The sequence below is a fragment of the Typopeltis vanoorti genome, chromosome 8 (genome assembly GCF_054136105.1).
Source record: "Typopeltis vanoorti isolate ZY-2024b chromosome 8, IOZ_Tvanoo_1.0, whole genome shotgun sequence".
Taxonomy (NCBI): domain Eukaryota; kingdom Metazoa; phylum Arthropoda; class Arachnida; order Uropygi; family Thelyphonidae; genus Typopeltis; species Typopeltis vanoorti.
The window spans coordinates 124,742,579-124,757,953 of record NC_143556.1 but is presented as its reverse complement, the minus strand read 5'-3'; the positions used below and the strand labels follow the sequence as shown (position 1 = coordinate 124,757,953).

The window sequence follows — 15,375 nt, the reverse complement described above, 5'->3', positions numbered from 1 at the left end:
CTTTCCACAATCAAGTTGTTTCGTTGTATACGCATCAGCTTCCAGATGGAAACTGATAACATTGCGTCCGATACTGAAATTAATCTGAATGTGCGGAACTCTTGAGAGAGAGAGAGAGAGAGAGAGAGAGAGAGAGAGAGAGAGAGAGAGAGAGAGAGAGAGAGAGAGAGAGAGAGAGATGGATTAAATGTAGACCAAAAACAAAACAAAATGGCATCCCTTATAGCAATCTCCAGTTGGAGTGGCTAAATCTATCTTCGTTTTTAATATTTTTCCTGTTTTCTCACAATCTCACATCAACGAATAAAACACAGCGATGAAAAATATATATAAAATAAAATAATGAAAAATGCGTTGTCTTTGGGGTTGCGCAACACGAATTAACTGGTGATTGATACGGCATTTATGGCTACACTTCTCTGAATTTTGTTAAAATGTTATACACTATCCATTTCTCATTTCGTAGACATGTTGCATCGTAAGCACAGGCTATCATGTTGCGTTCAAATCAATAAATTCCTTAATTCAGAACGCTACGTAGCTTAATAATCAATGAAGAGAAAATTGCGAGATTTGTATCATGAAGCCCTGCAATGGTTTTAAATACAATAATTCTGGGAATTACTTGTGAACGATATCAGTTTCCAGTAATTGCATTCACCAAATGAAATCAATCTCTCTCTTCAACTACTCCATGTAGGACACGGTTAATGGGATGGATCTTTTTTTTTTATTCATTATATTTTTATATACTCTATATTTCCCTTTTCGTATATACACTTGTAGTTTATATGTAGAGATAAAAATAACGATTACTTCATCACATCGCGCATGTTGCATTGTAAAACGAATCAGATATTTTTTGATTTTAGGATCTGAAACTTGATAAGTCTAGAACTTCTGATATGATTTCTCTTGCTTATTAAAACTATTATAAGTGTCACAAAACTCTCAGCTTGACTGAAAGAACTCTTTTTCCAAATGGAAATCGAAGAGTTTCTTAATTTATGCCGCACGTATCATTAGAAATCGCTTTTCGACTGTTCGAGTCTTAATTTAAATGATCAGGGAGGTTTAATCAACAACTAACAGATGCCATGGCATAACGAAGCGATTGTTTTAATTTTTAACTATTATGTTATTTTACGAGTTATTTTACTTTAATGTTATAAAGCATAAAACATGCCATGGCATAACAGAATTTTTAACTGCTTATTTTTAATGGAATACAAAGTATGCTTGTATGGTCTATAACATTAAAGAGTTAAAAATTAAAACTATCTAATGTTATAGACTATAAAAGCATACTTCATATTCCATTAAAATAAGCAGTTCAAAATTCTGTTTAGACAGGTATTCTTTCTGCTGGATGCAATCAATAAAAATCACATGAATTTATAACTTGCCTAAATTTTAATGAAATGTATTGTTGAAGGGCAGTTTCGCAATCGACTGCTGTAAATTTCGATCGATCGAGTAATTATACTTTAATTATTCCTACTTATACTGAAGAAGAATAAAAACCACATACGAGCTAAATTTTCAACATGAATTGAGCTCTTAAGTTTTTGTTCGAGTTTCGCAGCAAAATGTTTCTGTCGGTTGATGCTAAAGGATACCGGTTGCTAGGCGACAGCAATCCATTCAATTTGGTTGGTCCAACGAATGGCACCAGATGGCGTGGACATGTGAACGCACTTCGTAAGAGGGGAAAAATAGCGATGGAAAGACAGAGAAAGGCTGCAGAAATATATTGAAGGGAGTGGGAGTTTGTGGAGTTTATTTTCTTGTCCTCTGGTAAGAAGAAGTTTCTTAACACATCGTGTAACGACGACAGTAGTAATAAGAATAATGACAGAATTTCTTAATTCTTTTACAGAATATATCTTGAAAAATATTATATTCTGATAATGTAGTATGCGTAATGGAGGAATACTTCAAGAATTATGTGGATGGCATTTTTCGAATCTTACTGTTAGGAACAGTCGCCTGGTTAATAAGATGTTCTCTCTCAGCAACCCACTGCTTGTCTCCAATCCCCTTCGATCGTTACTCCAATGATACAGTGCGTGTGGCTGTTGTTCTCCCGAATTCTACTACATATTTGTCTTCGATAGCTAAGGTGAAGCCTGCTATAATCTTGGCATTAAGAAAAGTAGAAGCGACAGGTTTGTTGCGGTCGTGGAGATGGGATATCCGGTACAGAGACTCGAGATGCAATACTGCTCATGGGTCGATGCTCGCTATCCGTTCCTATACGGATGACCGCGTTCATCTATTCCTAGGCCCTGTTTGTGACTACGTTACGGCATCGGTGGCGAGGCTTATTAAATTCTGGGACATCCCTTTGTTGACAGCAGGAGCGCTGGCACGCGATTACGGTTTAAACAAATCTCACTTCGACGCGGAATTTTATTTGCTAACTAGAACTGGCTCAACATTCAACGGTGCCTCTTCTTTCTTCCTGACAATGTTTACGATATTCAAGTGGAAGAAGACGGTACTTCTCTATGATTCCGATGCAAGGACGGAAGTGTCAAGTGAGGATTATTGTGTGCTATGGACGAAGGCGCTCGTTGATGAGTTACGGCTTAAAGGAAATTACACATGGCATCACCAAAAGATTGTTAAGATGCATCAGAGTCAAGCCAAAGAGATCCTTTTTAATTCTGTTGGAACAGAATACGGAGGTAGGCTTATTTGTATTATTTTTACTGATAGGGAAATGAATATCTTACTGCTGAAGCAACTGAAAACTTTCTTCAAGATTTTAAACCTGTTGCACGAGATGATGCTATCTTCAGAACAACACTTTCTTTCTATTTTACACTGTATGTATAAGAATTTTTTCTTTCGTTAGTGTTTTTTTTTCTGATATCGCGTTATTCACAGTTGTTAGTTAACAGACTTATATACTCATATACGTTTGGAGTCGAAGAGGGGAGAAACGGATTAGAGAGAGAGAGAGGAAGAAATTCTTTCATAGACAATTTGCTACTTCATTCTACTTCATGTGAAATCAACTAGAGAAATTGATTTTGTTCAGTTGATTTTATATGATGTAGCGAAAACTAATAATAATTATGTTAATTATAAAATATAAATGACACAACACACTCCTGGAATAAGGATTAACCAATGTATTCCATAGGATTCGTTTCGAAAGCCTGAATGTGAAATGTGGGGGTCTACGTGTGAACTTAATCAGGATAGGAATTGCTCACACGGTAATTTTATCAAAAACACTGTTGTATAGATGTCACAGACGTTTACTGAAAACGAACTGGAAAGCAAGCAGTTTTAATGAACAACGATAGTCTCTAAATAGATTATAGCATACTTGCATATGTCAATCAATTTTGTTTTTATTTGTTACATGATTTCGATTGTGTGATGTAAAGTACATTGAACATAAAAATAATATCTTAAATTAAATTCTAAATAATAAATAAATTAACCTTTGAAACGATTTTTTGCGATGTTCTTCGTTTGGACAAGCTCCGTATATATATATACAAAATATGTGTGTTTACAAAACAAAACAAAACATTATTTACAAACAAAACAAAACATTATTTACAAACAAAAACACACACCTACACATCTCTTAGAAAGAAGCCAATGAACACCATAATACGAGGAACAAACAACCATAGTTCCTACCTTAATAAGATGTAGGATCTCATTTCGTTGTGAGGACTGCAGCAATCCTACAGAGAATACTTTCCACAAGCATACGATAGCGCTCAATGGGAATTTTAGACTCTTGTGGGCGGACTTCCTTTGACCTCAGCCGATACTCCAGTTCATCCCATAGTTGTTTAATAGAATTCATATTGTGGTTTTGTGGAGGCCAGTCAAGTGTGGTGACGTTCACGTCCACAAACTACGCAGTTACAGCAGCAGCAGCCTTATGACACGTTGACATTGTCTCGCTGAAAGAGATAATAGTCTGTTGCGTAGAATAGCCGAATAGTAGGAAGCATTGCAGTGTCCAGGAAATCAGGAATAACAAGACCATACTATGACACTGTCACCTCCGAATTTCATAGTTGGAGTCACGCACTCTAAGAGACGTTCATTGGGCATCCGTCACACTCATACCTGTCCATCTGCTCGGTAGATGGTGTAGCGTCATTCGTTACTCCATAACTAGTGGTTGATAATCTAACCTTCTTCTAGAAATGATACATGCAGTTTTTTTTTTGATAATTTCTTGCTAAGTAAAGCACTACCCAATTAAAATCATCTGCCACATAAAGATATTCATACACATCCAGCCTACATTTGTATCTGAATCTATATAACCTTTTGATTAGAAAATGGAGACACTTTCCAGTCAATCAGACTCGATTCGCTAATCATTATCACGTATTAATGATAACTATTATTATTTCTATACAGAACAAATTATTATAATGGACGGTAGATTTACGTGGTAGATTGCCTTGTTTTATTCGTCAATTTCTTTTCTCAGATCACACTAGGGAGAGTGTAAATTATGATGAAATGTTAAAATAACTGCTTGGTTGGATGCCCATTCATATTAACAGTTTGACAGGCATTGGGTTTTCCATCCCAACCTTTTTGGAATATATGTCAACATGATTTCAGAACACTATGATTACTTTCAATTCGTTTCAAGAAATTCAGTCAAAGTACCTTGCCAAAACCTTTTAAAACATACAAGTTCAAATCTTGAATAGAGCTATCTGTTTCTGACATCTACCTGACCTAACAATATATCAATATTACATATTCAAATATTTGTAATTCAGATATTCATCGGTCATTTCCGACCACCTTCGCCCAATGGATATCGATGTCTTTAAGAACATGACGAATTTCATCACTCAGCGTGAAATCTCCCATTCTTACATTAATCACCACCATTACATGTATAAAGACACTTCCCCTCTCATATTTATGTTAATCTCACCCGTGAAAGGTTAATAATCTTTCGTGGGTTTAGTTAACAAAATCAAAGTACCATAGAAGGATGACTAAAGTGTCACCACTGAGAAAATATCAATTACGTCAAATCGCGTGCTAATATTGTTTTCTGTGGCGGAAAATGCTACAAATTTTACTTAATTTCTCTATAAAAGTATTCGATATTACTCCGTGGAGTGTCAACGGCTGTGTGGCTTCCTATACGGATAGAACATACAGCATGCAATGAGAGGAGAAGGATGCATAAATAGCGGTTGGAAATCCGTATACTTCAAACGTTATTTGCTTTGAATATAAGCATGCGCCATTCATCTTCGTTTACATATTAAGTTAATGGATAGTTAAGTCATAATAACTTAGATTATATAAACTTATTTCAAGTAATATAATAATCTAAATAATAGTAATTAATGTCATACTATATTCATATCTGAAAGAATTATATTATCAATAATTATACTATGTAGTGGGATTAAATGTCCGCGCGGTTAGCCTAGTGGCTTTGCGCTTCGCAACCATATGCCTGGGGAAGGAGTGTCCTAGGTTCGATTCCCGTCACAGACGTGAGGAGCTCAAGGATCTTCCTCTGCCATAGCCAAGTTAGCCGGTATTGGGCGCGGGCAGTAGGGTTTTTTCCGCCAGTTTATCTGGTGTTTTTCATCCCGCAAACAGACAAACCGGCCCCGTGAACACACAGAGATACAGCCAAGAATACCTTGAGGCAAAGGAGTGACCATTCTATCCTCGTATTTCGGTTACGAAATCCAAGCATGCCTTAAAGGCCTGTTAAAGCTATTGGGATAGATAGATAGTGGGATTAAATCTGATATTAACTTATTTATTTATTCGTGTTTCCACACATGGTTGATGTATAGATGCAGATGAAGTGAATATGGATATTTTTGCATAAAGATAAACAGAGTTGAAATATAATAAGATCGTAAATATCTTTCCTGTTAATAAATATTTCGGAAATTGGTTGCCTCTCACTTCCGCTTTCTGATTCGTTCATTCTTAAAATTCTGACAGATCCGATACAATTTATTATTAAGAACAAGATAAACTTTAAAAAGAAAGATCTCAGTATTGCGACCACATGCTTATTAAGATAAATAAAGATAAACAAACCCTACAAGTTTCGTATGTTGTTTGACTTATATCTTCAGGGTTTAAAGGTAACTAAAAGTTTAAACACAAGAAATGAGTGTCTTCCATTCGATAGTGGATGGAAGAGACTCTCCAACCTCAAATCTGGCTAAACCCCTCACTAACATGATTTTACCACACATAGTAAAAACAACATGAGTAATTAAGAACAGTGTACGTTTCATTGAGAAGGTAAAGGATATACATAGAACTTTCAGACATCTTGGCTAGTTTGGATGAAGTCAGCTTTTTTACGAATGTTCCCAGAAATGAAACAGTGACTCTCCTTGAAGATCCTTTTCCACCGGACATTGTAGAACTATATAAATATTGCATAAAAAATACGTTCTTTATGTATCAAGACAAATTTTAGTAACAAAAAGGACTGGCAATGAGCTCCCCTCTATCCTCAGCTTTATCAAACCTATATATGGAAAATTTTGAAAATAATGCACTAAACAACTATCGTAAAAAACCGAAATTTGTCTTCGCTTTTCATCATATGGCCAGGAACAACTGAGGAACTCATTGCTTTTTAAGAGTATCTTAATAATCTGCGTAACAGCATAAAATTCACTTTGGAACATGAAGAACATAACAAACTACCTTTCCTTAATATCCTAATAGAAATCAATGAAAAAGAAAACAGATTATTTTTCTCCATTTATAGAAAACCACCAACACAGGAAGATTTCTTAATACTGTCTCACACCACCACTCAATGCAAAAATAGGTTTTTAATAAAAACCTTTTGGGATAGAGCTTACGATATTTCAAGCTCTTTGGAAATAATGTAATTCTTCCTTCCTTTGGAAGGAAGAATTACATTATTTAACATAGATCCTCACATAAAATGGTCTTGAACCTCAGATAATCAAGAAAATTCTCAACACACCTCCTACAAGCATCTCACAAAAGCAAGATTTCAAGAATGCAATTACGCTACCATACATCAAGAATTATACAGACAAATTGGCCAAATTACTTTAAAAGCATAACATTAAAGTAGATTTTCTACCGCTAGAAAAAAAAAATCAAGATTTCTACAGCCCCCAAACCTCTACATCGCCCTTTGAAAAAACCAGGTGTCAATAAAAGTTACTGTTCCTGTTGCATCTGTTACGTAGGCCAGACGGGAAGATCAGGGGAAATTCGTATGAACGAACACCAAAAAGACGTTCAGAAAAGGAGAGAAACACAAATCAGTCTTAGCATCCCATACAACTTCCACTGGCCATAATGTACTTTGGAATAAAACAAACATGTCTTATATTGAAAAAAAAAAAAAAAACCGTTTCGCAAGGAAATTTAAGGAAGCTGCAAATATGCGTAGAATTTCAACACAATGCAACAAAAATCAGGGCGTAATTCTACACCACGTCTGGAAAACATTCATAAACAATATACCTAATTCAGACCTCGGACAGTGTGAACGTGACAACATCCAGTATTGTTCAAACATAGCATCGATATATATTAACGTATGTATCGATTCTGCATTCGGATTTTTTAATTTGATGAACAGTTAGACTGCGATAACAACATTTTATGGACTATTTTGAGTAATTTCTCATTTCTTGTGTTTAAACGTTTAGTTACCTTTAACCGCTGAAGATATAAGTCAAATGACATACGAAGCTTGTCGGGTTTGTTTATTTTTATTTATCTTGATAAACATGTGATCGCAATACTGAAATGTTCATTTGAACTGATAAATCACAGAAACCTATGCCTGCAAAAAGATAAACTTTATTTCGACCGTCGTGAAGAACTGTGCTGTTAATAACAGCAAAACAAAACAAAATAAACAAACAAAAAACATTGTCGTGGGTATAATTGCAAATATAACTCCAATCAACAGTTCCACGACTGCTTGTTTCATGAAGTATTTTGTTTGCATTCTGTAAAAAACAGAAAAACAATAAAGATTTAATCCAACTTTAATAATTCGGTAACTGAATCGTTTTATTACACAAGTGCTCGAGTTGGTCCATTTCATACATAAGAGCTTATTAAAACAAACAAAACAAAACATTATTTATTATACAAGTAGCACATCCCACCCCTCCCAAAAAAAGACACCCATGGCTTACACTTAAACATGCATGCATAAACAGTATGGGCGCAGAGTAAGCATTATGCAGTTGCCAATGATATGATATCTGTTGTATGTACTAACGAGTTTTATATATTGAAACGGATTGTCTGCACTAATAAGCATAAGAGTTTCCTATCAGAAGGGAAATCCTAATCTATTTTTTATTTTTTCACTCTAAACAAAGAAATCTCTAATTCTATTTGTTTTTCAAGAACATTAATTTATGTTTTAAGAAATTGCTTATTACTTTATATTCAAGACGTTCTTTTCCGTATAAAATGCTCGGTAGCTTAGGGATGCTTTATGGAGGGATCATTGTGTTCTTCACCCTTCTACGTGTTATACCTACAGAGCTATCTTAAGCCCTCCTAAGTCGTACCCGTTCCGAGGAAAAGGTGACTAGCCTTATGCCTCCCGGTATGTTCTATAGCTGTAGCTGCGTGTGTTCACGAGGCCGGTTTGCCTGCTTGCGGCATGAAAACCCCCCAGATAAACTGGCGTGGACAGCCCAAGACCGGCTAACTTGGCTTAACCGACATTTGAGTCACGATAAAATCAGCAGAAGTTCGAAAATATCCGTATAGTACAAGAGAGTGACTTCTCTTCTTTGATTACTTTTGTCATAACAAAACTCAGCTATGACTGCTCTGCGATTTCTATTTGACGAAACCACTCCCCGTTGTTGCGCTTTCATAAATTATTTCTTAAATAAAGCAGCCGAATATGGGATGTAAACTTTTGCACAAGTTGATGGTTTCCTTACGTATTTGAAATCTGAAACTGTCAGCAGGCCTTCACAAATACGGACATAATATTATTAGGTTATTGACTGGATATCTGCAACACGCTGGCAAAAACGTAATGTGCTGTAATTAGGTACACCAGTTATCCATTTTATTCACGCTGTCACCACGGAAAGGAAAGAAAGATTCTTGTTTATTGAGTTTCTGGAAATGGAAGTGAATTAATTTCTCAGTTCCTCTTAAACAGGAGAGAGAGAGACTTCTTCTCTATCGCATTCCAATCTTACTATTGTACAAATACTATTAAATGCTTTCTGAAACTGCCAACAGAGATTAAGAGCACACCGGGCATCTCCTAATTGGAATCAACACAAATCCTCTCCCTCCCAGTCATAAAATAAAGCTTCCTACTTTCAAGAAAATAATCACTCAAGGAAGCGAGGAACATTTATTAGCGCTAAGGAAACTCTATCGCCTCAAGTGGAGATGGCAGAGTTCTGCATCGTGGGAATCTCATCTTTTACTCCCGAAAAACCTGTAAAAAATAGAAGAACAATAAAGATTTAATCCAACTTTAATAATTAGGTAACTGAATCGTTTTATTACACAAGTGCTTGAGTTGGTCGACTTCATACATAAGCGCTTATTGAAACAAACAAACAAACAAAAAACCATTTATTATACGTATAGTATATTATACTCGCATGGAACTCGTGTTATGACAAAGGCAAACAACAGATTCATTTTTAAGCCAAGATAAAGGGCATGGTGTCATCACAAAAGGACAGCATGATGATGTCGATGATTTTTTTGTTTATTAAAGACCGCCTCTGAGATATTCGAAACTCCCAGACAGTTACTGATAAACCAAAATCTCATTAACATACAAAACATACAACCTGCGTATTCAACATTGAAGATCTATCGTTATTGTAGTTTTGGAGGTTTCAAGTAATTTTGGAGATCTTATTTAGCAGACAAATAATTTGTTTCATCAAAACGTACGCAGATTTTTGATTTCCACATGCACACATTATGTGTCGTGGAAGGTATCCATTCACAGTAATCACATGAAGTTAGCCACATGACATCTGTTGCATTTTTCGCGCAGCTGCTCTGACCGTGATTGATACTTGCCCACTTCTCTGATAAATGCATATTATATGCTTCTCTACATAAGTATGCACTTCTTTCCACGGGGGCAACTCTGCGAATCTATTGCTATTGCAGAACACGCTGTTTCAATCATACAAGGACGGTCCTTAATGTCGAGCCGAAATGAATGAATAAATATCAACAAATACTCAATGTCACATCGAATAGTTACACGTTTATATTTTTTTTTTTGACTGCTAAAATATTTATACATATAATAAACATCTTGTGTGACATTGCACCTTATAATTTTACAGAGTTCAGCACTAAGTGCTGCAATTTCTACATTGAATTTCAATTAATTTTTTTAATAATACTTTTTTGCCTTTATATTATGTATTAACAACACATGTTCTTCTAATATTAACAATAAATATTATACAGAATTTTTTGTATAATTTTTTTATTTTTTTATTTTATTTTTAAGTTTGAGAAAGAATGATTATACATACAAATTTCTGCATTTGCTTATAATGATTACTTGTAGACGAGTGAGGCAAGTTAATCCAACCTACATCGAAGCTTGGGTTAGCTTTTATGAAGAGGGTGGGATTTAGCCTTCACTATTTGTGTTGTTGCTACTGTTTATGTATGGGATGCAGGCATTGGATGCTAGTGATTTGTGATGTGTATATTAGTGTTAATGATTTCTTAACTTTGTTGGTATATTTTCCAGAGTTCGTTTTTTAATGTTCTGTAGTTATCTACGTGTTTTAACTTTCTTGGTAGGTTGTTGAGTTGCGTGGGTATCTGATGTGATCTCACAAAAGAACCGTATGAGTTGTTGAAGCGTGTGGGGATGTAGAGAGTTGTTGTAGGTCGTGTTATACGATATGTGTCTCTGTTGTTTCGATAGATGATGTTGAAGTAATTCCTTGTTAATGCCATGTAGTGTTTCAGGTTTTTAATGCTCAGAATTCTGTGTACCGCCATGTGCTTGTCGGATATTGGTTGTTGCGTGTAAGGTGTCCAGATCACTGTTGACACGATTTTCCTGTGTAGTGTTTCTAATTTTGTTAGGTGGCTGTTTGATGTATTTGTATAGACTGTTATTCCGTATCTGAGTAGGGATTCGCAGATACCGTGATATAGAAGTTTTTTTTATGTTGGGTGGAATAATGTCTTTAACTTGGAAGAGTTTTGCTGCGATGATCCGGAATTTGGTGTGTAGGTATTCTATATGTTTTGTACATTTAAGGTGGGAATCTATATACAGACCGAGGTATTTTTCGTGTGTTACAGGTTTGATTTCGGAACATTGGCAGGTATTTTTGTTGTTAATGCAGCGGTATGTGTGACAGTGTATCGACAGTGATGCAGGACGTATGATTCTTAGGTTGTGTATTAATAACTGAATAATAATATTTTAAAACGTATGCACATGTACTCAAAATTCACATAATCACCATCATCTGCCATTGTTATTATATGTTATTATTATATGCCTTTCCAAGATTACTTCAAAACTGTCCATGGCTCTTCTTTCCCATGTCACTCCTGCACATCTGATAATATCACTAATCCACAGTGATTTAGGTCTGTGTCGTGGTCGGTTTTCCTCTCGCAGAATCCAATCCAGTACTTCTTTTGTCCATCGTTCATCTTGTCTTCGAGTAATATGCTCAGCTCATTAGCTATTCTTATGTTTTACTCTTCCTATGACGTCAGAGACTTTGGTTTGATTTCTTATCCATATATTATTTTTGTGAATTCAAACTTATGATTCCAAGCATACTTCTTTCCATACTAATTTCGTGTTGTTCTTAATTTTTGAATTTCCTTTGCCTTTAGTGCACATATTTCACAGCCATATGTCAACATAGTCACACTCATCTGGATGACCTCCACTAAGTCAAACCAGTATCCTTTGACTGCTTTCAGTTTTAAAAATTACAAAGAAAAGTCCGCCTGTCGAAATCCAATGAATACGGATGGTCTTCGAGCACTATGGTGAATCTGGAAGCGAGAACTATTTCGTGTTAAACGCACAATGCGTAGGAGCATTCTCGTGCATCAGAAGCCGCTGTCGTCTCATAAATTCATGCAGACGTTGAATATGGTGAAAGATACTGACTGTTAACTTTTTGGCCATCAGAAACATATTCCTTACGAGTAAATTCCATGATCGCAAAGAAAAGTCAACATGGTTTGAGTCGAGATTTCTGCAGTAGAATCCTTTGCTGTTTAAGAGATATCAGCGATATCTCTAAAACAAAGATCATAATTCCATACTTTTAATATTAAGACCATTAAATGTTTCTGAGGCGTATCTGCCTAGTTTAAAATAAAACTTATCTCTGTCCGTTATTCTGTCTTCGAATTTTTGACACGAAGCTCTAACAGGGTCTTTGCAAAAAAATGATAAATCTGCTACAACGCGCATATGTTTGTTTGAAAGTACACGTTCTGACGGTTTAAATGGTTTACCATTTGCCCAATTCTATTTACATCTCGCCCGATAAAAAAAAAGAAGCCTCGTTATTTAACGAGTCCACTCTATCCGTGCCCGACTGGTATATTTTATATTCCAACGTGATTTCTACAGTTTTCGTACAATATTGGAAAATTCATGTTTTGTTTTGTTTTGTTTTTTCTTTTGGTATGATATAAGACTCAAAGCTAATAAAAATAACTTTCATATTATATTTTATTTTTAATATTTTCAATAACCTAAAGACTAAGCTATTCTAGTCTTGTCTACTATCGTTATTTGTACCTCCAGTTCCTAAGACTTTATAAATAGCCATTTTCCATATTCACGAATAAATTGATTTTCAGTGGTGACTTTGAATGCCGTTAATTTTCAATGCACGAAGGCTGCTTCCTTTGTGTTCTTCAGAATTCTATGAAGCCCCCATTAATTTAAATTTTCAACTTTCAGTTTACAATTCCAGCTTTCATGTTAGGAATAACTATGTCTAAAGAACATCCATATTCAACGTTTTGAGAAAATATCGCCATTATTGTCAACTAATTATGCAATTCAAACATCGCTCTATAGGAAGTTTATTACTGGTGTACATGAATGGAGACAGGCTATTGAATAGACTTATTATAATCCGTTAATGACACTGTATAACAATATGTTAATACTTGGCGAATCTGCCATTTAGCTTTGACGCGCAAACATTTATGAGCAACTTAATTGAATTCGATAATGTACATATTTCCACACGGATATTTAGGATATTTGTCAATATCTCAACTATTTTTATAATATCATAATTTTCCTTACCATTGCTCAGAAATGGAAAGTTTGAAAATCATACGCAATACAAAATTTATTTTAATTCGCAACTGAAATATTTATATAAGATTTATTTTTGGAACTCTAAATGTGACTTCGAACTTCTTACTTGTAGCAATTTAATTTTTTTATTGTATTTAATTATTTATTTTATTCACTTAGCAAATTATTATTAATCTTTGTCAAGAATGTGTAAAGCTACTCGCTGCAGTTTGCATTACTCGTAGTTCATCAATGCCATCGGTGATAGAAATTTAGAGAGAAGAAAACTCATTATGTGGTATCTCAATAGGTAGAGGTTATCGTTTTTAACATTCTGTTTTTTTTTTTAAATTTCAAATTAATAAGAATTTCAAAAGAAAAGAAGATAAATATATTTACTAAAATAAAGAGCCAAAAGGCTTATATATTTATATAAGAAGAAAAGAAGAAAAATATATTTATTCTTCCACGGATTTGCATTCCGATGTCTTTTTTATTTTGTTGTTTTGTTTTATTTAATATACTCTGTTATTCTTTGATGATAATTGCGATGAATGTCACATTACACAGTAAAAATACTCTCAACACAAAATAGAAGTGATTTTTCTTGAAGCTATGAATACATATGTTATGAATTGTAGATAACTGTTCTGCTGAAACTCGGCAGGTTTCGCAGATTATGGATATACACCTGCATATTGCAAATGACTTTTTACAAATATCGCAACATGCGTATATTTTGGCAGCAAACTGAGTGAACGCTGAGATAACCTGAATATAAAAAGCGACCATATCTTAATACATTTCGAAAGATTTCCTTCTTTTTGTTTTCCAAGCAGAAATTCTTGATGATGTGATTCGAGATGCAGTGAAATGGCAATTTATTCGAGATTCTGCTGAAATTGAAGGAAATGAACAGTATGTGACAGTTATACAGGGTGATATAATTGCTGCTAAACTTTACAGGAACACATTATGGGGTAAGCGGAAGCGATAACAGAGAGAGATAGAGAGAGAGAGAGAGAGAGAGAGAGTAGTTCCAAAATTCATCACCAGTGATGCATTTGATGGAATTTGCAAATTCAACGAAATGCATGGAATTAGCAAATTTTCATCATATCATGCAACTCGGAAGGTGCCAGGAGGGTTTTAAAAGATGGACACGGAAAATTTCCCTTCATTTTGGTTGTTTCAATACTGCCCACAGCATTAAAATATTAGCGCTACAGATGACGCTAACATTGCCCCAAAGCGCTTTGCTCGTGAAGCTGTACTACCAAAAAAATTGCAACTCTGTAGCTTCATTCCATGAATTTCATCACCTGAACAAATGTCGAAGAGGTCCACTATCTCCATGTGCTCTGCGATGAATGAGTATTCGTTTTGAAGAAACGGGATCGTTGGGAATTAGACCTGAGAGAGTTCGCAAACTAAACAGATTGCAACAAGTGAATGAAGTTGCTACTACCGTAGTGGAGCGAGCCACAAATAACAGCTTTGGTCCCTGCAGTGCACGTCCTGTGTCAAGACATATGTCTTGACACAGGACGTGCACTCTGGCAAGACATATGTAACAAATCCAACATCAATCCAACAAATTACTTTGTTGGATTACATGCTGGTTTTGCGATACTGGTTTTACTGCCTAGAGGTATTGCGATATGATAAACAGTTTTGTTTTGCCACAGCTACAGCAGCGCCTGTGCATAGATTCACTCATTACCATGCGGGAAAGGGCCCGCCCCTCCACACATCGGTCAATCCGTACAGGAGGTTCTTCAAGAACACTTTACGGAAGCCAAAGTGATCAGCTATGCGTTTCCCACCACTCCATGGCCGTCTCGTTCACCTGATCTAACTCCCTCGATTTCTTGCTCTGAGCATTTCTCAAAGACAAGGTTTATCGGAATCACCCCGATAACATGCCAGTGCTGAAGGAAAGCATCGCAGTATCTGTGCAACATCATTCGCGACCAGCTGAACATTGAACAGTACAGCCCGTGAATGCATAACTGCAGTAAATAGAAATGTGTTACTTATGTGACTGTCGC

General features: G+C 35.4%; 1 protein-coding gene across 1 annotated transcript; it reads left to right on the top strand.

Moving 5' to 3' along the window:
• The first annotated feature begins 1,924 nt into the window (after positions 1-1,924).
• Positions 1,925-14,321, top strand: LOC150104328 (atrial natriuretic peptide receptor 1). Its single transcript, XM_090396459.1, has 2 exons — positions 1,925-2,690; positions 14,161-14,321. The coding sequence occupies exons 1-2, from the start codon at positions 1,925-1,927 to the stop codon at positions 14,319-14,321; spliced, it is 927 nt and encodes a 308-aa protein (XP_090252585.1).
• The last annotated feature ends 1,054 nt before the right edge of the window (positions 14,322-15,375 follow it).